This window comes from Protomyctophum parallelum (assembly GCF_964188405.1).
Source record: "Protomyctophum parallelum genome assembly, chromosome: 19".
NCBI lineage: Eukaryota > Metazoa > Chordata > Actinopteri > Myctophiformes > Myctophidae > Protomyctophum > Protomyctophum parallelum.
Window position 1 is genome coordinate 5,979,646 of NC_139717.1, and position 25,000 is coordinate 6,004,645.

At 46.1% G+C, this 25,000-nt stretch overlaps 2 protein-coding genes across 5 annotated transcripts in view; both read right to left on the minus strand.

The window, feature by feature from the left end:
* eya4 (EYA transcriptional coactivator and phosphatase 4) overlaps positions 1–25,000 on the minus strand; it is a 102,752-nt gene that overhangs the window by 45,686 nt on the left and 32,066 nt on the right. For 2 of the 4 annotated variants that reach the window (XM_083791099.1, XM_083791100.1), the window contains exons 4-9: positions 24,007–24,090; positions 19,438–19,515; positions 18,043–18,109; positions 13,646–13,806; positions 3,525–3,668; positions 3,036–3,118 (exon numbers count right to left, since the gene is read on the minus strand). In XM_083791099.1, the coding sequence (XP_083647225.1) occupies positions 3,036–3,118; positions 3,525–3,668; positions 13,646–13,806; positions 18,043–18,109; positions 19,438–19,515; positions 24,007–24,090 (617 nt within the window). The remainder of the gene's footprint in view (positions 1–3,035; positions 3,119–3,524; positions 3,669–13,645; positions 13,807–18,042; positions 18,110–19,437; positions 19,516–24,006; positions 24,091–25,000) is intronic. The other 2 variants (XM_083791101.1, XM_083791102.1) reach the window with 1 other exon arrangement.
* LOC310876341 (kelch domain-containing protein 3-like) lies at positions 8,294–9,292 on the minus strand (the record flags this gene model as incomplete). Its single annotated transcript, XM_083789865.1, has 1 exon — positions 8,294–9,292. One exon carries the CDS (start codon positions 9,290–9,292, stop codon positions 8,294–8,296), a length of 999 nt encoding a protein of 332 aa, XP_083645991.1.

Consider the following 25,000-nt stretch of genomic DNA (forward strand, 5'->3'; position numbering starts at 1 on the left):
CACTGACTCACACTAGAGGTCTGTAACATATAGAACACGCTCAGTCACTGGCTCACACTAGAGGTCTGTAACATATAGGACAGGCTCCAGTCACTGCAGGCTCACACTAGAGGTCTGTAGCATATAGGACAGGCTCCAGTCACTGGCTCACACTAGAGGTCTGTAACATATAGGACAGGCTCCAGTCACTGGCTCACACTAGAGGTCTGTAGCATATAGGACAGGCTCCAGTCACTGGCTCACACTAGAGGTCTGTAACATATAGAACACGCTCAGTCACTGGCTCACACTAGAGGTCTGTAGCATATAGGACAGGCTCCAGTCACTGGCTCACACTAGAGGTCTGTAGCATATAGGACAGGCTCCAGTCACTGCAGGCTCACACTAGAGGTCTGTAACATATAGGACAGGCTCCAGTCACTGCAGGCTCACACTAGAGGTCTGTAGCATATAGGACAGGCTCCAGTCACTGGCTCACACTAGAGGTCTGTAGCATATAGGACAGGCTCCAGTCACTGGCTCACACTAGAGGTCTGTAACATATAGGACAGGCTCCAGTCACTGGCTCACACTAGAGGTCTGTAACATATAGGATACGCTCCAGTCACTGCAGGCTCACACTAGAGGTCTGTAACATATAGGACAGGCTCCAGTCACTGGCTCACACTAGAGGTCTGTAGCATATAGGACAGGCTCCAGTCACTGGCTCACACTAGAGGTCTGTAACATATAGGACAGGCTCCAGTCACTGGCTCACACTAGAGGTCTGTAGCATATAGGACAGGCTCCAGTCACTGGCTCACACTAGAGGTCCCAAATGTAAACACAGATGTGGGGATAACAGCCTTTTGTTTTAGTGCCTCGACCACGTGGAATGACCTACAGCGTAAATTAAAGATCTGTTCTCCCATAACATAACGGTCAATAATATAAATCTTTGATTGCAGACTTACCCCCCTAAGTGTCGGAAAACTGTTTTTAAACATGCGTGCTACGTCACGCCATGAGGAAATGTTGCTGTTCTGTTCTGGTTTCTCTGTTCGACACTGCAAATGAGGGTGACCTCAATGTCTTTCGAGAATAAATAAAAGGTTTGAATGAATTCAAGAAGCCTACAGCGATCAGAAGATGTAACCCAGGTAAAGTAATCCGTCACTCTGCAAGTTTAACTTTAAAGTGTTTTCCATCTGTCATTTCTGATAGCCTGCAGGCTGCAGCCCTGCACTCTACTACAGACATAAACTTTTTTTAATCATCCAATCCTTGTTGATATAACTCATTTACTGTAGGTCAATGTTAATAACAGCATGTCTATAAAGTACAGTCAGCGAGTCTTTGCTGACTGTGGGGCGTCTTGCAAAGATTTGGGGGGCCTAAACAAAATATACCCCTGACTGCACTGGGGCCATTGGCCAGGTCCCCACGCCCCTGACTGCACTGGGGCCTATGGCCAGGTCCCCACGCCCCTGACTGCACTGGGGCCATTGGCCAGGTCCCCACGCCCCTGACTGCACTGGGGCCTATGGCCAGGTCCCCACGCCCCTGACTGCACTGGGGCCATTGGCCAGGTCCCCACGACCCTGACTGCACTGGGGCCATTGGCCAGGTCCCCACGCCCCTGACTGCACTGGGGCCTATGGTCAGGTCCCCACGCCCCTGACTGCACTGGGGCCATTGGCCAGGTCCCCACGCCCCTGACTGCACTGGGGCCATTGGCCAGGTCCCCACGCCCCTGACTGCACTGGGGCCATTGGCCAGGTCCCCACGCCCCTGACTGCACTGGGGCCATTGGCCAGGTCCCCACGCCCCTGACTGCACTGGGGCCTATGGCCAGGTCCCCACGCCCCTGACTGCACTGGGGCCATTGGCCAGGTCCCCACGCCCCTGACACCGTATCAAGGGCAGAGGATATCTGTTTGAACGAATGCAAATTCATCACACAAAATAAATGTCCCTGCCCTGTGTGTAAGGACTAGTTTATTTTATTTTCTGGTTTTACTATCCTTGTGGGGACTCCTGGTAAAACATGCCACGCTGTAGACTGTACCCATGTAAACATACACGTGTATACACTAGTACATACATAGTGTAAAGTGTGGATTAGGGTTTGTCAAAGTGGGTGCCGTCTGTGGCACCCTAGGGTGCCTTGACGCAAGTTCAGGGCTGCCTCGGAACACTGTGATAATAATAATATTTGGAATTCATCAATGTCGCTCTCATCATCATACATCATCACATTCACGGCCAATCACTTTTGGCGCCCTCACTTTTTATCTGCACTTTTTAAAGCCCTTAGCAAATCAAATCATCGCTATATGGCGTGCACACTGTCTCACTCACGCACAAAGCTGGGCATAGGAGGGGCATCAGAAGTGTTTGAAAAGCACCAGAGTAGATATACCTGCTGTGTGGCAGTGTAGTTAGAGTAGATATACCTGCTGTGTGGCAGTGTAGTTAGAGTAGATATACCTGCTGTGTGGCAGTGTAGTTAGAGTAGATATACCTGCTGTGTGGCAGTGTAGTTAGAGTAGATATACCTGATGTGTGGGAGTGTAGTTAGAGTAGATATACCTGATGTGTGGCAGTGTAGTTAGAGTAGATATACCTGCTGTGTGACAGTGTAGTTAGAGTAGATATACCTGCTGTGTGGCAGTGTAGTTAGAGTAGATATACCTGATGTGTGGCAGTGTAGTTAGAGTAGATATACCTGCTGTGTGGCAGTGTAGTTAGAGTAGATATACCTGCTGTGTGACAGTGTAGTTAGAGTAGATATACCTGCTGTGTGGCAGTGTAGTTAGAGTAGATATACCTGATGTGTGGCAGTGTAGTTAGAGTAGATATACCTGCTGTGTGGCAGTGTAGTTAGAGTAGATATACCTGCTGTGTGGCAGTGTAGTTAGAGTAGATATACCTGCTGTGTGGCAGTGTAGTTAGAGTAGATATACCTGCTGTGTGGCAGTGTAGTTGTTAGATACCTGCTGTGTGGCAGTGTAGTTGTTAGATACCTGCTGTGAGGCAGTGTAGTTGTTAGATACCTGCTGTGTGGCAGTGTAGTTGGCTGGGTTGGACACTGAGTTGTTGGTGGCGTAGAGCCCTGACGAAGGAGTGAAACTGGAACCTAGGGGAGAGAGGGAGGGAGAGAGAGAGAGAGAGAGAGAGAGAGAGAAAAGTTCCTAACGTTACACAGGTCAAAGTCATGCGTAGCGTGGAGTGGAGTGGACGGACAGCGATGCCAATAAGAACAAAATGTTTCCACTCCGACCGACCGCTGCAGTGACATTCACAGCTCACCACCAGCAGACCGCTGCAGTGACATTCACAGCTCACCACCAGCAGCGCCGGCCTTTTGAAAATGTACAGAACTCATTTCAAGATCCTAAAAAAAACGCTTAAAAAAAAAGAAAACAGTCGCCCCTCATCGAGTTATTTGTGCAACGGCAGAAAGCTGATAGCTCCATCTGGGAGCATTGTGGCGTCGGGAGAGAGAGAGAGAGAGAGAGAGGATGTGGTGTTCCCGTACCCACCTGGCATCTGATAGGGTGAGTAGGCAGTCTGTCCGGGCTGAGGGGTGGTGAAGCCGGGGCTGTAGCTGATGCCCGTCTGCAGGGGAGACTGGCTCTGCGCCAGGCCGCCCTCCGTCTTGATTCCCGGCAGCATCACGCCCAGATCTGTTGTGGAGAGAGAACAGTTATACCACCAGCAGACTGCGTCAGTTAGATCGGGGCGGCGGTGGCTCAGGGGGTAGAGAGAACAGTTATACCACCAGCAGACTGCGTCCGTTAGATCGGGGCGGCGGTGGCTCAGGGGGTAGAGAGAACAGTTATACCACCAGCAGACTGCATCCGTTAGATCGGGGCGGCGGTGGCTCAGGGGGTAGGGAGTGGCTGGATGGTAACCGCAAGGTTGCCGGTTCGAGTCCAGAGTTAGTGTCGAAGTGTCCTTGAGCAAGACTCTGAACGCCTAATTGCTCCTGATGTGCAGGTTGGTGCCTTGCATGGTTTCCGCCCGCCACCATCGGTGTATGAATGTGTGTGTGAATGGGTGAATGTATAATGCACAATCTATGTAAAGCGCCTTGGATAAAGGCACTATATACTGTAAATGCACCATTTACCATTTATATCATCCAAATCTGAAACCTGAAGTATTTTCTATCTTCTGAATTATTGAAACTTTATTTCTATAAATCAATGCCCTGCTGTGTGTCATGAGTGTCAAGCTAAAATAGCAAAAAAGAAAGAACTATTTTACACATTTTGAAAGTTAAAGTGGTTAACCCATTCAGGACACCCTTTTGGTGTTTTAAGCATTATGTTATACTTTAGCTATTGAAAAATAGCAGATATACAAGCTCGTAGCGTGGCAGTCGGTGCCACGCTACGAGCTTGCAGATCCTGGAACAACATATTTTCAGTTTGGGGTCCTCAGCCAAATACAGATAATTCTAGGGGTCCTTGACATGAAAAAGGTTGAGCACCACTGACATAGAAACATAGTTTTTTCAGAAAACTGTCATGGATTTAGAAGCCTTTTTTATTTTTATAATCTGCCTCAGGTCTAAAGTGGTTAAGTTACCTGTGGGTTTTATGAATACTTAAAGGACCACTTTTCAACCTATCTTCATATAATAGGTCCTCACTAATAATCATGTGATAAATGGTGACATTTTTTTCTACTCGGTCTGTGTCTCATAGGAGGGCTGTGGGCAGTTCAGAAACCGTCTTCCAGTGACATCATCGATGGGGAATACAAGCTAATAGTAACTGCAGGCTTTCTAGTCCTGAAAAGTTGCAATGCGAAAATGGAAGCCATCGTTCTCACGATAATGAAAATCTAAACATTTTTTGTAAAAAAAAAATCTGCCCACAGCCGTCCTATGAGACACAGACTGAGTAGAAAAGAATCGTGCAATTTTTATTCATGGTTATTAGTGAGGATCTATTATATGAAGATAGGTTGAAAAGTGGTGAAGTGGTCCTTTAACAGATGAAAAGCATTAACAAGAGCTTGTTGTGACTAAACAATAACTACATTGCTTCCACTGAAACGCTGCAGGATCTTTTTTTTAATTTTGTTGCATTTATTGAAAAGTCCGGGTTTTGGACATACCAGGTTTTCCCACCCGACAACGAAGGACGCTATACAGGCAGAACTGTTAAATCAATATAAATGTATCCCAACACCTGGGGTAACTCATACCCCCTGCTTGGCAGTAAACTAACAGAGCTGTTTGTAAATGCATGTGGAGTTGGCCATGATGGCAGTAGTGTGTTACCGACAGCTCATCTTCAGCTGTTGTTAACCACAGCTATGTTGACAAAACAACATACTGTATACAGACAGTAATAATGAATTGCATTTTTATAGCGCTTTTCCAAGTGCTCAAAGCGCTTTATAATGGTTCATTCATTCATGCATTGGGAGGTGAAGCGGCGAACAGTCGACGCCAGCCTCCTCACTCATTCACACACCAATGGTGGCGAGCTCACACCGACCGACTCATTGGAGGCAATGTAGGGTTCAGTGTCTTATTGCCCAATAAGGACACTTCCACATGTGAACAGGAGGAGGACCACCGACGCAGGGGATCATTGGACGACCTGCTCTACCTCCTGAGCCACAGCCACCCTGAGTACACACACTCGTTTGCATTGCAAGCGGCATAGTGATTTCTGCATACTTATACTGTACTTGTACTTGTATACAGCCCTGATGAAGGCAGTATTGTCACCCCGGAAAGTTGAAATGTGATAAACAAAATTGCATTCAAATTAGCAAGTGTGCGTGCGTGCGTGTGTCAGTGATAATTGTGTTGACTAAGACTAAGTCGACTAAGGTTTTTCAGAAGACTAAATAGGACTAACGGCCAAGCTACACCGGGCATGTGTGCGTTTGACGTAAGCGCACTGCGCGCACAAAGTATGCGTGCGAAATGCCCCGCTGCTACACCAGATCTGTCAGACGCGCGGCAGATTTGTGCGGGACCTTCCGGGAGGATATATAGAAACGCGCGCATGGGGGCATACATACGCACGTAATTTTTTTTAGAACCGATCCTATTTTTAGAGCACGTGTAGGATGGCCCGCGGTATCCGTGCGTCTGGTGTAGCTGGTATCATTGACATATACTGTATTGGTCCTATCCAAACGCACTGTATACGCGCGCAGTAAACGCATACGCACGCGCGCAAAATTGCCAGGTGTAGCTTGGCCGTAAGACTAATTGGTGCGTCATTCAAAAGACTAAATCAAAATATTCTGAAAAAGGGTGGTGTGTGTGTGTGTGTGTGTGCGTGCGCTGTGCGTGTAACAGTACCGTAGGTGGACAGTCCGTAGGCCTGTCCCGTCTGTGTGTGTGTGTGTGTGTAACAGTACCGTAGCTGGACAGTCCGTAGGCCTGTCCCGTCTGTGTGTGCGGTGTGTGTGTAACAGTACCGTAGGTGGACAGTCCGTAGGCCTGTCCCGTCTGTGTGTGTGTGTGTGTGTAACAGTACCGTAGCTGGACAGTCCGTAGGCCTGTCCCGTCTGTGTGTGCGGTGTGTGTGTAACAGTACCGTAGGTGGACAGTCCGTAGGCCTGTCCCGTCTGTGTGTGTGTGTGTGTAACAGTACCGTAGGTGGACAGTCCGTAGGCCTGTCCCGTCTGTGTGTGTGTGTGTGTGTGTGTAACAGTACCGTAGGTGGACAGTCCGTAGGCCTGTCCCGTCTGTGTGTGTGTGTGTGTGTGTGTAACAGTACCGTAGGTGGACAGTCCGTAGGCCTGTCCCGTCTGTGTGTGTGTGTGTGTGTGTGTAACAGTACCGTAGGTGGACAGTCCGTAGGCCTGTCCCGTCTGTGTGTGTGTGTGTAACAGTACCGTAGGTGGACAGTCCGTAGGCCTGTCCCGTCTGCGTGTGCGGTGTGTGTGTAACAGTACCGTAGGTAGGGATGTGTAAATGTGTCCAAAATGAAAATCGATTTGTATAATTTAATATTAACGATTAATCGATTAATCGTTTTGTTTTTTGGGGGGGGGGGCTTTTTTTTTTTTTTTTTTTTTTTTTAAATAATTTCCTTTTTCTTTCTTTTTTAATGAACCCTACAAATAAAAAAAAATCTCCCCCCCAAGGGGTACCTAAGTCAAAAAAGTTTGGGAACCCCTGATGTAGTTGATTAATAATAATTGTAACTCTTGAGAGTTAAATAGGGTCCATTTGGTTACTAACTCCATCCTGATTAGGTAAATTTCCAACACCTGCTAAATCCTCCAAACCTGTATCTTGATTGGAATCAATCTCCACTCACACTCCTCTCAGTCATGCAGCCACACAGACACATCCCAGGCACACTTTGGTAGGCCTATAGCCCTGTCCTGTTTGGATGACAATATTGCCTTTCCAACAGATTTTCATTAAAAAAAAACGAAAAAAAACGAAAAAAAAAAAAATGACTAATCGATTAATCGGACCCATCCCTAACACACACACACACACACACACACACACACACACACACACACACACACACACACACACCCACACGCAGCAGTCACACACACACTACACACACACACATTAATACCGCTTGAACTTCAGTCAAACTCCGGCGTAATGCTGTGTTCAACTTCACAGTTCCTCCTCGGTACCAGTTTGTTTCATGTTATGTGGTGAAGCTTAACCCCATTTAGGCCTGACGTCAAAAAATTAAATAAAAAAAGTATTCTAAAGCGTATGACAGTTGTCTGAAATACCTCATGTTTCTATACCAGTGGTGCTCAATATTTCATGTCAAGGACCCCAAAAAATATATGTAATAGGCCGCCACCGACTCCCCATCTGACAATATGTTGTTCCAGGGACCAGAAGCAAAGATTTTAGTTAATAAAAACGTTCATTCTGAAATATTTGCGCCACATTTTCACGATTAAAAAAAAAATAGCAGATCTACAAGCTTATCGCGCGGCACTATGAGCTTGCAGATCTGCTATTTTTGAACAGCTAAAGTATAGCATAATGCTAAAAACACCAACTGAACGGGTTCATAACATTAGCTAAACTTGTTTGTAGAGGTGCTCCCGATCGACCACATATCGGTGATCGTCCGATTTTCACTCCAAATGACTCGATTCTGGAGAAACCAAACTTTTATACCATTTGGGTGGTGTAATAATATACGGTAGTCAAAAAAAAGGGAAAGGGAAAACCTACACTGTAATCAGGCACCCTGTCTTTGTACTGCTTGCTGTTTTAATTTCCTTCTTATATTGGCTCCACGTGTCGCTGTTATTTATACTTTTCATTCTTCATTTTATAGTATTATTTGTTTGCTATAGTCATGGCTGCCAGTTCCCACCTGATGTTGTGTGGGAGTCCAGACTGCTCCAGACCGTACTGAATAACCTCTAGCTTACATAATGTCTTGAGGCTCGGACTGAAGTCTAAGACATACAGGTCATCAGAGGTGTTGGCTCCTCCTAAGATGATGACACGATCTCCCATCATGCAACAGCACATCCTATACATCTGAGACGGTCCTTTCCCCTTGGGCTCAACCTTCTTCCAGGAGAAGGTCTCTGGACTGAATTTCCACACATCATTTAAGTCCTGGTAACCGTAGCGACCACCACATATGTACAGCTCTCCATTGTAGGTAAAGGCTGAATGATCCCTGCGTCCTTCTGGTAGAAGCTGTGTAGAAGGTGTGTCCAGCCAGTGGTTGGTCTCTGTGTCAAACACTCTGATGGTGTTGTAGTACTGACTCCACCACCCACAGCCTCCAAATACAAACATCTTTGTCCCGATGATGGTACCAGAGTGATGTTCTGTAGCAGGAGGTGGAGTTCCTCTGGTGTTAATTAAAGTCCAGACCATTGTGGTGGTGTCCAACTTGTACATGTCATTAGTCCTAATAGTCCATTCAGTCCCCCGGACACATCCTCCATGAATAAACATGACCTTCCCCAAAACACAGGCTGAGTGGTAACACCTCTCCTTTGGAACGGTCCCAGAAACCTGTGGTTTGAACCATCTGTGGGCGTCAACATCAAATGCATAAAGAACATCTCCGTAAGGATAACCTCCCCAGAGGTAGACGGTGTCTTCAATCAGCACAGCTGTGTGGCCCCAGAACCTGGAAGGAACCTCATGGTGGCGTTCTCCTGTTCCACGGGGCTCTGGGGTCAACTCCCTCCAGATCAAAGACTTTGTGTTGAAGACGTTCACATCACCTCCAAAGGAGTACACACAGTGTCTCACTGTCACAGCTCTTTGATTGGCTGTCTCTGGTCCTCTCAGACGCTCCGCCCAGCACAACATTACTCACTAGGATAGATAAGTCCTATTGGTCAATGGTATCCTATTGGTCAGTGGTATCCTATTGGTCAAATCCTGCTGTGTAAAAGCATGGAATATATAAAATAGCTCAAAGCTCTTGTGCTGGTTGCCTATAGGTCAGAACCCTGCAGTGGTGTCCCATTAGAAGTTAAACCAGGATGCTTAACCTTCTGCTCAGAACCTTCAGCAGAGCCCTGCTATATATTACCCCACTATGCTTTGTCACAATGACTGAGCCAATCAGATCTGTCCGTATATGGATTCTACCACATCGATCTGATGTCGGCACTAATAAGTCAGCCCGGAACAAATGTAGGGATTGTCGTTCTAGACATGTCAGATGTCATAGAGCCCAACGTGTCAGATGTCATATAGCCCAACGTGTCAGATGTCATAGAGCCCAACGTGTCAGATGTCATAGAGCCCAACGTGTCAGATGTCATAGAGCCCAACGTGTCAGATGTCATAGAGCCCAACGTGTCAGATGTCATATAGCCCAACGTGTCAGATGTCATATAGCCCAACGTGTCAGATGTCATAGAGCCCAACGTGTCAGATGTCATAGAGCCCAACGTGTCAGATGTCATATAGCCCAATGTGTCAGATGTCATAGAGCCCAACGTGTCAGATGTCATATAGCCCAACGTGTCAGATGTCATAGAGCCCAACGTGTCAGATGTCATAGAGCCCAACGTCCTAGTCGGATATGTGTGGAGACTAAATAACCAACGAGCAGCTCTCCCAGATCAGATTCTATGAATGAAAGTGAGAGTCTTGGTTACATGGGGGTGGCTGCTACGAAGGCGTTCACCTAGAGCTCCATATATGGGCATATCGGAGATGTTTAGCACTGACATCAGGCTAATAATGCCATCGTCATCGTCACACGCATTCAGTAGAACTGTACAAAAGAAGCATCAGAACTTGGTGGTGAACAAACGCTATAACGCTATCTTTGTGCTCGGAAAGACAGACCCAGGGACACAGGGACAGACCCAGGGACACACATAGCTGTCTATAGGAGTGGTTGCACCAGTCCAAAAGATTCCCCCGAATTATCGACATACAATCGTTTCATACAATCAATGAAATGTAGCCCAACAACTGATTGGACCAGAGCCAGATGTAGGCCTGTTTGGCAGTGCACTGTGCAGAGTGGGTTTTATTTTTACAATTTATTTTTTTAGTTTTAGTCTTAGTCTCTTGCATAGTTTTCATTTAGTTTTAGTCACATTTTATTCACCTGGTTTTAGTGTTAGTCTAGTTTTAGTCGACTAAATATCATATGATTTTAGTCGACTAAACAATTGATTTAGTCGAACAAAATGTATTTTACGGCCTTGATGCCGTCAAAATGACAGTTTTTTCACTTGCTGAAAATAGACGATCTACAAGCCCACAGCGCGTCGTTTTCGTCAGTGAAAAAACGTAGTCGACGAACATTTTTCGCCTTGGTTTTAGTGGACGAAAACAACCCTGGCACTGTGCAGTGCAGAAACATCATTGCCTTGACGTATATAACGAGCATCACCGCTGATTACAGACACTCTGAGAGTCTGCAGTCATTTCTCTCCAAAAGGCCTCGAATATGATGGAATCAGATTATTGTGATTATGGTATCACATGCTCAATTCATTTCCCCTAATCTTTGATTTGCGGGACGTGGGACAGTAGTGCTATTTGGGGACAGTACCGCGAGATGCGGGACGGGTGGTCGGCCCCACCCGACACAATAGTGGTGGTCCCCAGGTTGCTCTTAGTCACAGTGGTGGTCCCCAGGATGCTCTTAGTCACATTGGTGGTCCCCAGGTTGCTCTTAGTCACAGTGGTGGTCCCCAGGTTGCTCTTAGTCACAGTGGTGGTCCCCAGGTTGCTCTTAGTCACAGTGGTGGTCCCCAGGTTGCTCTTAGTCACAGTGGTGGTCCCCAGGTTGCTCTTAGTCACAGTGGTGGTCCCCAGGTTGCTCTTAGTCACAGTGGTGGTCCCTGGGTCAAAATCAGTTGAAAACCCCTGGTTTACTGGAAGGTCATGAAATGTATCCCTGAAGTGACATCGTCAAAAAAAGAAAAGGGAAAACCTACACTGTAATCAGGCACCCTGTCTTTGTACTGCTTGCTGTTTTAATTTCATTCTTTTATTGGCTCCACGTGTCGCTGTTATTTATACTTTTTATTCTTAATTTCATTATTTGTTTGCTTGTTCAATCAGCAGCTGTTGCTATAGTCATGGCTGCCAGTTCCCACCTGATGTTGTGTGGGAGTCCAGACTGCTCCAGACCGTACTGAATAACCTCTAGCTTACAAAATGTCTTGAGGCTAGGACTGAAGTCTAAGACATACAGGTCACCTGGTGTCTTTCCTCCAAAGAGGACGATACGATCTCCCACCATGCAACAGCACATCCTATTCAACATATGTGGACGTTTCCCCTTGGGCTCAACCTTCTTCCAGGAGAAGGTCTCTGGACTGAATTTCCACACATCATTTAAGTCCTGGTTACTGCAGCGACCACCAAATATGTACAGCTCTCCATTGTAGGTAAAGGCTGAATGATCAAAGCGTCCTTCTGGTAGAAGCTGTGTAGAAGGTGTGTCCAGCCAGTGGTTGGTCTCTGTGTCAAACACTCTGAATGTGCTCCACCCATAGCCTCCAAATACAAACATCTTTGTCCCGATGATGGAAGCAGAGTGACATGCTGTAGCAGGAGGTGGAGTTCCTCTGGTGTTAATTAAAGACCAGACCATCGTGGTGGTGTCCAACTTGTACATGTCATTAGTCCATTCAGTCCATTCAGTCCATTCAGTCCCGGTCCATCCTCCATGAATAAACATGTCCTTCCCCAAAACACAGGCTGAGTGGTTCATCCTCTCCTCTGGAACGGTCCCAGAAACCTGTGTTTTGAACCATCTGTGGGCGTCGACATCAAATGCATAAAGAACATTGCCGTTAGCATAACCTCCCCAGAGGTAGACGGTGTCTTCAATCAGAACAGCTGTGTGGCCCCAGCGCCTATTTGGAACCTCAAGGTGACGTTCTCTTCCAGGTGTCTCTGGGGTCAACTTCCTCCAGATCAAAGACTTTGTGTTGAAGACGTTCACATCAATCTTATTCTCACCTCCAAAGCAGTACACACAGTGTCTCACTGTGACAGCTCTTTGATTGGCTGTCTCTGGTCCTCTCAGACGCTCCGCCCAGTGTAGCATTACTGACTAGAATAAGTCCTATTGACCGATGGTATCCTATTGGTCAAGTCCTGCTGTGTAAAAGCATGGAATGTTCTCTGTCTTCACTTATATTGGTTCAGATGCACAAACGTCACGCACAGTTTTGGCCAATCTGTGAAGCCGATGGTTTGGTTTGGCCAATCAAGGATGTCGATGCGTGCTGACCTCCCTAATATGGTAAATTGATCACGATAGCAACTAGGGCTACATATGCAGGGCTGCACATAAGTGGTGCGCCAGTGCGCATGCGCCGTCAAAATTCATAATGCGCTGTCAATAAAGCGCCGGGAAGCGCTTCTGCGTACCCACAGCTGGGGCCGCACAGAATGATTATCATGGCCAGAATACTAGTAAATTCTGTGGCGAGAGCATTTCCCACTGACTGCCACTCAAAGTAGCTACTACTGGCCAATCACAGCACGTCTTGCACAAGTGCACTGGCCATTGTGGCCAATCACAGCGCGTCCTTAGTCAAACGAGGGAGGATCCACTCTATGGGGAGGATTCCATGCTGCTCACTGCTTGTTTTCCGGGTGCTGGAGCAACTTGCTTGTGTGCGATGCCGTCTCTCACGGACTGGCACGGCTGCTGCACAACATGAAGCTTATCAACATGACAACAGCGTGTCCCGACATACTGTCCCTTATTATCGTAAAGTCGGGTAGTGTACACTGTTTATTTTGCACCGAGGAGCCATGTGTGTCTGACTGTCTGACTCTGTTGACTGTGTGTACATCGCCTCAGTCAGGGAAGCCTGACTTATGCTTCGCCGTACGACTTATGTCGTATGTTAAACAAATAGGCAATAGCTGATCTGCAAGCTCTCAACGTGTCGCCTCCGCAACACGTTGTGAGCTAGTAGATCGGCTATTTAAATAAAAAAAAGTATCTAAATATTTCTTTGATGCTCATGGACAGTCCGTAGGCCTGTCCCGTCTGTGTGTGCGGTGTGTGTGTAACAGTACCGTAGGTGGACAGTCCGTAGGCCTGTCCCGTCTGTCTGTGTGTGTGTGTGTGTGTAACAGTACCGTAGGTGGACAGTCCATAGGCCTGTCCCGTCTGTGTGTGTGTGTGTGTGTGCGTGCGTGCGTGCGCTGTGCGTGTAACAGTACCGTAGGTGGACAGTCCGTAGGCCTGTCCCGTCTGCGTCTGGGCGTAGGCTGTGTAGACGGTGGACTGCTGCATGTTGCTGAACTGGGGCTGGCCGGCGTAGGAGGGCATGGAGGAGGGCATGGAGGGAGCTGCCGGGGTGGACAGGATGTGAGGGTAGGGCCTGAGACCACAAGATGAAGAGACAGTGTGTGTGAGAGTGTGTGTGTGTGTGTGTGTGTGTGTGTGTGTGTGTGTGTGTGTGTGTGTGTGTGTGCGTGTGTGCGTGTGGGCGGGGGGGAGGGGGGGTGGTAGATGGGATAGGGTAACAGAAGCAAGAAGGAAGAGAGATAATAATACAATCTGTTAATAAACGACCCCTATACTCGTTGTCATATAGGATGAATTGTGGAAAAATTGCTGATCTACAAGCTCACACAACACTGCATGGTGACGTAAGCAGATATTGGATATCTGTTTTTGTTTTCTTATCACCAGACTGGCTCATGTGAAAAAAAACTGGTTGAAATAAACCAACTGCTGAACCGGGTCGGACCGGTTTGAACCGGGTCAGACCGGTTTGAACCGCGTCAGACCGGTTTGAACCGGGTCAGACCGGTTTGAACCGGGTCAGACCGGTTTGAACCGGGTCAGACCGGTTTGAACCGGGTCAGACCGGTTTGAGCAAAGTGAGCTCAGGACTGTGATTATTATAACGTGATATTGTTGCTGTCGGGAGGAAACCTCATAACTCCATTTTTTTTAGTTTTTTTCCCCCCATAAATCAGTGCTATTGAACACCCTTTCCGTCTGTGTGTCGTTTAGAAAATATTGAACCGATGGAAAGTAGTAAAAACCGCATTGGACAAAACCTCTCAACTCCATTGGACCCTAAAACTGTCTGCTAAAACAGCTACCTCGACCACCTATCTCCTTTTCATGCAAGTAATTGTCTTGACAATATCTAAAGTCACAACACCAACTTTGATGAGGCAGTATTGCATCGTTTAACCAATTCTGACCTGAGATCAGATTCATACGAGGTTTCCACTGGACACACACTGGTCTGATTAAACCATTCTGACCTGAGATCAGATTCTAAAAATGTCAGTCGTTCTTCGATTTTTCAAAAATAGCAGACCTACAAGCTCGTAGCGCGCCACTCGGTGGCGCGCTATGAGCTTGTAGATCTGCTATTTTTCAATAGCTAAAGCATAACATGATGCCAACACCAAAATGGGTTAAAAAAAAGAAGGTTTTCTGGGTGCAGTACTTAGTTTAGACAGTTTTTGGTTTAGACTAGTCATTGGTTAGACCAGTCATTAGTCCTACAACTGTCTACAACCTATCTCAAACCCTCACCCTAAACCTAACCTCCCACGGGGCAGCACACCTAAACCTAACCTTAACCCATGTCTAACCAATGACTAGTCTAAACTAAGCATGCACCCTGGTTTGCTTCATTTCCTTAAAAATGTACAGTATGTTTAAAATTTCCTGAAAAATGAACATTTTGGAGTTATCAGGTTTCCTCCGGACAGCAACGATATTTCTGTGGGAGTTAAATAAGAGCAGCTTAAACTGGATAAAGTATTTGTCATTATGAAAAAACTAAGTACGGACAGGCTATTTGTCATTTAAGGGTGAACAGTTGAACTCCTTAAGGTCATTGGAGGATATAAAAGGCTGGAAGACGCGGAAGTCAGAATAAAATGCACCATTTGCAATGGCAACCGTTGGGGGAGACGAGTGTTTTGTTAAGTTGAGCGCGAGCATAATGAATTATAGAGAAGTGCCGTATGCCAAAGCATTACTGATGCGTAGCCAGGTCATCATGAGTCACATGAACACACGGTTAGCTTGTTGCTATGCTGCGCTGCTGCTGCTCTGTAGGGCTTTGACCCATTTTGGGCCAGGAACCCCTTTTTGGTGTTAGCATCACGTTATGCTTTAGCTATTGAAAAATAGCAGATCTACAAGCTCGTAGCGCGCCACCGAGTGGCGCGCTACGAGCTTGTATAGGTCTGCTATTTTGGAAGAATCGTGAAAAGTGACATGAAAGTGTTTGAGAACGACTGACATAGAAAAACTGCTTTTTCCAAGAAAACAGTCAGGATTTAGAAGACATTTGCAGAATCGTTCCCAGGTCAAAATGGGTTAAGCAACTAGTCGACTATTTAACTAGTCGACTAGTTAAACAACTAGTCGACTATTTAACTAGTCGACTATTTAACTAGTCGACTAGTTAAACAACTAGTCGACAATTTAACTAGTCGACTATTTAACTAGTCGACTAGTTAAACAACTAGCCGACTATTTAAATAGTCGACTAGTTAAACAACTAGTCGACTATTTAACTAGTCGACTAGTTAAACAACTAGTCGACTATTTAACTAGTCGACTAGTTAAACAACTAGTCGACTATTTAACTAGTCGACTAGTTAAACAACTAGTCGACTATTTAACTAGTCGACTATTTAACTAGTCGACTAGTTAAACGACTTGCCGACTATTTAAATAGTCGACTAGTTAAACAACTAGTCGACTATTTAACTAGTCGACTAGTTAAATAGTCGACTAGTCAAACAACTAGTCGACTATTTAACTAGTCGACTAGTCAAACAACTAGTCGACTATTTAACTAGTCGACTAGTCAAACAACTAGTCGACTATTTAACTAGTCGACTAGTTAAACAACTAGTCGACTATTTAACTAGTCGACTAGTTAAACAACTAGTCGACTATTTAACTAGTCGACTAGTTAAACAACTAGTCAACTAGTAAAATTCACTAGAAGTGAAATCTGCTTTTTGATTTGCTCTATGATGTTTTTGTGCCCCCCCCCCCCCCCCAGAATCCACCTGGCTCTGTCTTGGCATTTCATCATTCCCTGTAATCTATTTGGAAAATCATGTATTTGTATATATATAAAAAGAAATTGCTTGCATTATTTGGAGACAAAACAGAACTGAACTGACAGAACTGAAACATTTTGGCAGCAGGGTAAGAATGTAGAATTTTATGCCAAAAATATACTGTATACATTACAGGTACAGTAAACCTATTCTTATCAATATTTACAGTATACTCAATAAACATACTGTATCTATTTCAATGCAAGTAATGTCTGACTTAATTTGCACGGACCTGCATCTGTCTAAACAAACGTTTTTAAATTTGCACCGACCATCTGTCTAAAGTAAACAAAGGTTTTTAGGATCTGGTAAGTCAAAAGTTATTTGTAAATTAGGTGCATTTGTGAAGAATGTCATCCTTTTTTTTTCTCTATAATTTTTATCCCACGATTTTGTAACCCATTTTTCACCCCTGCGTCAATTATCTAATGTGATCCTGGGCTCTACACACCCTCCACCAACCTAGTTCCCATATATGGGGGACATGGGGAGAGCAACGGACTTGAACTCATGCTTCCTTCATGCCTGAGTGTCCAAGTTGCTCCTTTACACCTGACAGGGGGGAGTTTCCTTGGTTGGACGTAGCGCGTGGAAGGAACACGTTATTCCAACCAGTTCCTTTCCCCTCCATCAGGCGCGCCAGCTGGCCAGGGGGAGGCAGTTTAGAGACCAGGATTGTCATTATTTTTTAACGGGACCTTATATTAAATTGTGTTTAATTGTATTCCACTGAATTGTATTACTGAATTATTATGGCTGCAAACCCAATTTCCCCAAGTGGGACAATAAAGTTTCTAAGCAAGGAGAGAGGAGATCCGCACACCGAGCGGAAAAAGCGCCTCTCAGCTAGAAGGTCCTGTTAGAGACCAGGATTGTCATTATTTTTTAACGGGACCTTATATTAAATTGTGTTTAATTGTATTCCACTGAATTGTATTACTGAATTATTATGGCTGCAAACCCAATTTCCCCAAGTGGGACAATAAAGTTTCTAAGCAAGGAGAGAGGAGATCCGCACACCGAGCGGAAAAAGCGCCTCTCAGCTAGAAGGTCCTGGGTTCGATTCCCGCTGGGGTGGGCGGTGGGGGTGTGTTCTCTCAACCATGTCATCAGTTCCCATACCCGAGGCGGGGTTGGCGAAAGGGCCTTTCTGTGTGGAGTTTGCATGTTCTCCCCGTGTCCCCTATAGGGTAGGTAGTGGTACCCTCACAAAAAACATGCAGTAATCCTGGTCTCTAAACTGCCTCCCCCTGGCCAGCCAGGGCGCCTGATGGAGGGGAAAGGAACTGGTCGGAATAACGTGCTCCTTCCAAAAACAGAGGGAAAGGTTTCGGCGTCATTACAATGAAGTTTCAGCATAAACCTTGATCCCTGATTAAGACCCGATATAAATAGGATGTTGTTTTAGGTACTAGAGGCCCTTCCAGTTGCAGACGTGATGCTTACGGTCTGTGTTTTCTAGCAGAGAAAGTGGAGGCAGAGCGGAGGAGGAAGTCGAGGCTTACTTTGAGGGATAGAGCGGAGGCGAGTACTGGTGCGATGAGCGAGGACTGTATCCGCTGCTGGTGATTACTGGGAAAAAACAAGCACAAGAAAAAAACACAACATGATGCTTAAATGGTAAATGGTGCATTTATATAGCGCCAAGGCGCTTTACATAGACTGTGCATTACATTCACCCATTCACACACACACACACACACACACACACACACACACACACACACATTCATACACCGATGGCAGCGGAAACCAGGAGCAATTAGGGGTTCAGCGTCTTGCTCAAGGACACTTCGACACTAACTCTGGGGGAGCCCGGGTTCAAACTGGCAACCTTGCGGTTGCCATGCAGTCACTGAGCCACGGCCGCCCTGAATTGCTCAATTTATACTCAATCGTCGTATGACATGATACAAATGAGGCTTAACTCGGTTACTTAAAAACAACAACACACAGTTGAGTTTGAAAAAAAAGCCTCAAATCCCCCCCCCCTTTCATTTAGTTTACTGTACTTTTGCTGAACGGCAAGTCAAGGCCCTCCGGCCATATTGGTTGAGTTAAAATCCTCCTCCAGTAAACACAATCTGAGGCATTTTGAATGGCCAGGAGCCAAGCTCTCTTTTCCTGATAGTATTGCAGCTCATGCTTTGGCAGCCCTTACAGCGGGCCTCCTCTAGTAAAACACAATGCCTGTTTGTAGTCATCGAGATGTCAGAGCTCAACACCGCCGACAAGACAACCTCCCGCCTGCTTAGAAACTCTCTCTCTCTCACTCACTGCTGTGTGTGTGTGTGTGTGTGTGTGTGTGTGTGTGTGTGTGTGTGTGTGTGTGTGTGTGTGTGTGTGTGTGTGTGTGTGTGTGTGTCCGTGGGTGTCTGTGTTTATTTGTGTTTATGTGAGAGGGAGAATGTCTATTCATATGGTCTAGAACTCTCCCATTCTCTCTCTCTCTGTCTCTGTCTGTCTCAGACACAGAGGAAAGCGAGATAAGAGTAAAGGCATAAAAAGAATGCCACCCTGAGAAATAAATTCCTATCATACCGAACTGAACTGAACTGAAGCAACGCTTTTTCTTTTGTTTGTTTCTTTTAAGATTTGTTTTTGGCTTTTCTGCCTTTATTAATAGTTTCAAGTGAAGACTGACAGGAAAGAGGGAGAGAGAGAGAGAGAGAGGGGGAGAGACATGCAACAAAGGTCGTCATGAACGGGACTCGAACACGCGACGCCCTGTCAGGCCTAAGCCTATATGTGTGGCATGTGCCCGGACCGCTAGGCCAGAGGGCACCCCAACTGACGCAAAGCTAAGTCTGCCTGCATGCATGTGTGTGTGCGCGTCTGTGACTGTGCGTGTGCGAGTGTGCGTGTGCGACTGTGCGTGTGCGAGTGTGCATGTGTTATACCTGAGCCTGCGTATGTGTCCAGTGATGTGTCTCCTGTTGTAGTGGCTGTCTCACTGTTGTTGATAGGTTCTGTTTTGACTGAGAGCAGAGAGAGAAGAGAGGGTAGAGAGTCAGGACAGACCTACATGTATGTACTACTGTATGTACTGTATGTATTACACACACACACACACACACACACACACTCTCAGCTATATACGTATTTGGGAGGACACAAACAGGCGATCGTGCTCGAAGCGGTGTGCATGGCGGGTGGGGGGTGGCGGCAGACGTTTTAGGGGGGGGGGGGGTTTCGGGGGTGAACGAGGGTGGCGTTTCGCCCGCTGGGCACATTGGCGAGGTGGGCTGCAGGTGTACTGTATTCCCTCATGGTGAATACCAATCAAATGAATGCTTTGCATTCCGGAATTAATTTTTTCATCCCAAAAAGCAAACTGATGTCCTAGTGCAGGCGCACAGGTGCATTTAATCAGCAACAACGAATCTTAAATATAAACAACCCTAAATAGACCGCCATGAGCGCGGGATGTAGAATAAGAAATGCCAAGTCAATATGTCTGACATGACTGGTCCAATGAGAAGTGTTTCTGAGTCTATAAGAACGGCTCAATGATGTAAACATAACCTGGCGATACTGTATGTGTAACTAATAACCTATCTAGACCAAACTGTAAGCCTTTTATGAAGGCGGAACACGCCTACACGCCTTCAATATTTTTTCGGTGCGTTTTCGATGCACAACATTTTTGTTGGCTATACATGCAAGTATTTAACAGTTGCCATGTGTGGGTTAGAATGCATAATCCTTTTTACTAAAACATTTTTCAGCTTGGGGGATTCGTATCAAAGTAGAACGGACACGCATGACATTATGGAACGGGCTAGTGTGATTTTGGAGACACAGACGGTATATGGGTGGGCCTCGGGCCAACTGTAGACACAGACGGTATATGGGTGGGCCTCGGGGCAACTGTAGACACAGACAGTATCTGGGTGGGCCTCGGGCCAACTGTAGACACAGACAGTATATGGGTGGGCCTCGGGCCAACTGTAGACACAGACAGTATCTGGGTGGGCCTCGGGCCAACTGTAGACACAGACAGTATATGGGTGGGCCTCGGGCCAACTGTAGACACAGACAGTATCTGGGTGGGCCTCGGGCCAACTGTAGACACAGACGGTATATGGGTGGGCCTCGGGCCAACTGTAGACACAGACGGTATATGGGTGGGCCTCGGGGCAACTGTAGACACAGTCGGTATCTGGGTGGGCCTCGGGGCAACTGTAGACACAGTCGGTATCTGGGTGGGCCTCGGGGCAACTGTAGACACAGACAGTATCTGGGTGGGCCTCGGGCCAACTGTAGACACAGACAGTATATGGGTGGGCCTCGGGCCAACTGTAGACACAGACGGTATATGGGTGGGCCTCGGGGCAACTGTAGACACAGTCGGTATCTGGGTGGGCCTCGGGGCAACTGTAGACACAGACAGTATATGGGTGGGCCTCGGGCCAACTGTAGTGTGATTGTGGAGACACAGACAGTATCTGGGTGGGCCTCGGGCCAACTGTAGTGTGATTGTGGAGACACAGACAGTATATGGGTGGGCCTCGGGCCAACTGTAGTGTGATTGTGGAGACACACACAGTATATGGGTGGGCCTCGGGCCAACTGTAGTGACTAAGGATTTTGCAGTGAGGTAAACGCACGCACGCACGTGCACGCACACACATGCATGAACGTGCGTGTGCATGTGCACACACAAACACAGTACACAGCGGGGAGCACTAAACTACATGCAGGTGCAATATGGGCTAATGTTCCATTCGATTTTCTTTAGATTTTTATTTATTTTGTAACCCAACTTATTAGGGCTGGGCGACACGACTTCAAATCAATATCACGATTATTTCGAACTTTTTCCTATGATTATGATTATGATCTACAATCGTCTATTTTCAACATGTGTGTGTATGGTGGTCCCAATGTACAGTACAGCACAGGGTTATGTGGTTAATCGGACTAATGGATTCAGTCACATTTATTCAAATTCTTCCACTTTTCTTTGGTGTTGATTTGTTGGTATATAAGGGGGAATAAATCCCAAAGGTCCCGGAGCCTCCATTATTGATGATATAATCTCTCCATCTATGATATAACTGCCCAGCCCTACTGTACGTCTTATCGTATACACAGCCAGTGGCGTGCACAGATAGACACTAGGGGGTGCTAGAGCACCCCCTGCCCTTTTGGCAATTTTGCTCTTAAAAAAAAGATTTTTTTTATTTGTGGTGTGTGGACCATGCGGTGACATTGATCAAATCTTGATAAAAAAAACGCTTCTACTATATTATTTAGGCCCCCACAATCTAAAGCTATGTTTCTATGTCAGTGGTTCTTCGATAAATAAATAAAATAGCAGACCTACAAGCTCGTAGCGCGCCACTCGGTGGCGCGCTATGAGCTTGTAGATCTGCTATTTTTCAATAGCTATAAAGCACCAAAATGGGTTCCCGCCCCAAAATGCGCTGCAAAAAGGTGCCCTTTTTTCACTTGAGCACCTGCCCCTCTAAATGTCTGTGCACGCCACATCAAGAAACATGTCATTACACACACACACACACACACGCATGCACAGCCGCACACTACATTTACCATCGGTTCAAACCGGCGTTCGAAACGGGTTTTTTTTTCAAACAAACAAGACCAGAGCACACTTCACTTCACAGCAAAACAAAAATCAGAGCACAAAAAAACAAACAGCAAGGCACAGCAGATCTAAGAGCAGCTTCAAACCAAACCTATATCCTCCTCCCAGCCCCTCACATTATTATCGCCAACGCTGACCCCACACACGTACAGTATAGTGTACAGCAGGGGTCCTCAACTAGAAATGATGAAGGTCCACAAATATTTTTTTGAATAAGACCGAGGTCCGGCCTCATGCGCGGCGTCCATCGGAGAGCGGGGCTCTATGCCCGTTTAGTATGGTCAAGCCAAGCTTATACAAATCAGATCCCCTTCCACTCAACCAATAATGGGGTGCAGAGTGCAGGCCCGGAGTGGAACTCCAAATCAGGCCAGGAGTTATACGCCCTGGCAGGCCACACTGCGCGTAGCGCGTGCCAGAATTTTGGGGGCCCTTGGGGGACATTTTGGGGGCCTTTGCAGCAATTTCACATGAGAAATGTACCATCTGATGTTATTTATATTATTAACTTTAAAAAAAAAAGAAAAAAAAAAAGATTTTTTTTCTTTTTTTTTTGGGTGGTCCGCAAAGAGGTGTCGACCGGACCGCGGTCCGCCAGTTGAGTACCCCTGGTGTACAGTATATATTCACCCTATACAGAGGTCACACACATGCAGCTCTGTCTATCTATACCAGGGGTGCAGGGGCAACTCTGACGATGTCGAGGGAAGGCCAATATATTTCCACACTCACTCCAGAGGGGCCATACAGTAGCAGTGCATGATATTACTGTCGTAGCATTGAATTGAAATCCTGAATAAATAAATAAAAGAATCACACACATGCAGCTCTGTCTATCTATACCAGGGGTGGGCAACTTTGACAATGGCCAATATATTTCCACACTCACTCCAGAGGGGCCATACAGTAGCAGTGCATGATATTACTGTCGTAGCATTGAATTGAAATCCTGAATAAATAAATAAAAGAATCACACACATGCAGCTCTGTCTATCTATACCAGGGGTGGGCAACTTTGACAATGGCCAATATATTTCCACACTCACTCCAGAGGGGCCATACAGTAGCAGTGCATGATATTACTGTCGTAGCATTGAATTGAAATCCTGAATAAATAAATAAAAGAATCACACACATGCAGCTCTGTCTATCTATACCAGGGGTGGGCAACTTTGACAATGGCCAATATATTTCCACACTCACTCCAGAGGGGCCATACAGTAGCAGTGCATGATATTACTGTCGTAGCATTGAATTGAAATCCTGAATAAATAAATAAAAATCACACACATGCAGCTCTGTCTATCTATACCAGGGGTGGGCAACTTTGACAATGGCCAATATATTTCCACACTCACTCCAGAGGGGCCATACAGTAGCAGTGCATGATATTACTGTCGTAGCATTGAATTGAAATCCTGAATAAATAAATAAAAGAATCACACACATGCAGCTCTGTCTATCTATACCAGGGGTGGGCAACTTTGACAATGGCCAATATATTTCCACACTCACTCCAGAGGGGCCATACAGTAGCAGTGCATGATATTACTGTCGTAGCATTGAATTGAAATCCTGAATAAATAAATAAAAATCACACACATGCAGCTCTGTCTATCTATACCAGGGGTGGGCAACTTTGACAATGGCCAATATATTTCCACACTCACTCCAGAGGGGCCACACTACAGTGCATATTACTGTCGTAGCAAAGAAATCGCCGATCTACAAGCTCCAAACGCGTCGCAACGCGACACGTTTGGAGCTTGTAGATCAGCTATTTTTTTGTTGTTGCTATATTTGAATTGAAAACCAGCAAAGTTATTTAGTTCACACACATGCAGCTCTGTCTATATACCATAGTCCTTGGAGCTCTGGGCCGGAGGAGGGCTGCTGCAACCCAGCAACCAGTCAGCCGTGTTTAGAATTGTCATGTTTTCTCCTATAGGGTCGCAGAGGTGGGGGAGAGGTGATGGGGGGGGGGGGGGGTGAAGACTTGATTAGAAGCAATAGAAATGTTAACGTGATGGGGAGTGAAGACTTGATTAGAAGCAATTAGAAAGAAATGTTAGCGATGAGGGCTGTATACATACACTATATTTGCACACACACTCAGGTTGTATATGGTCTTTATTTTTGTTGCTATGAACCCCATTTCGACCTGATACCAGATTCTACAAATGTCTTCTAAATCATGACAGTTTTCTGAAAAACCCTATGTTTCTGTGTCAGTCGTTCTCAAAATATTACATGTCAAGGACCCCCAGAAGTACAGTATATGTATTTGGCCGCCGACCCCCATCTGAAAATATGTTCGTTCCAGGGACCCCCTCCCCCCCCCCCCCTCAGAAGCCAAGATTTGAGTTAAAAACGTTCTCTGAAGGAATAAATATTCACGATTTTTCAAAAAAATAGCAGACTTACAAGCTCGTAGCGCGCCACTCGGTGGCGCGCTATGAGCTTGTAGATCTGCTATTTTTCAATAGCTAAAGTATAACATGATGCTTAAAACACCAAAAGGGGTTCCCGTCCAGAAACCATTAACAAAGTATGTATGAATCGTAGCAGCGTTTGTCATAAATCTGTAAAATTCATGCTTCCGTCACAGGATGGTCGGTTGATCGGTGAAAACAGCCGACCTACAAGCCCACGATGTGTTGCGGACGCGAGGCGTTGTGGGCTTGTAGGTTGGCTATTTTTTCGACAGCGGCGGCGGAATATTATGAATAGGCCTTTGTTCTGTTATTCCATCGTGATTTATACTGATTGCCGTTTACATATTTAAAAAAATAAAAATAAATCCTTAAAACAACCTGGAAAACATTGCTGTCCAGATCACTTTTCATGTCTCC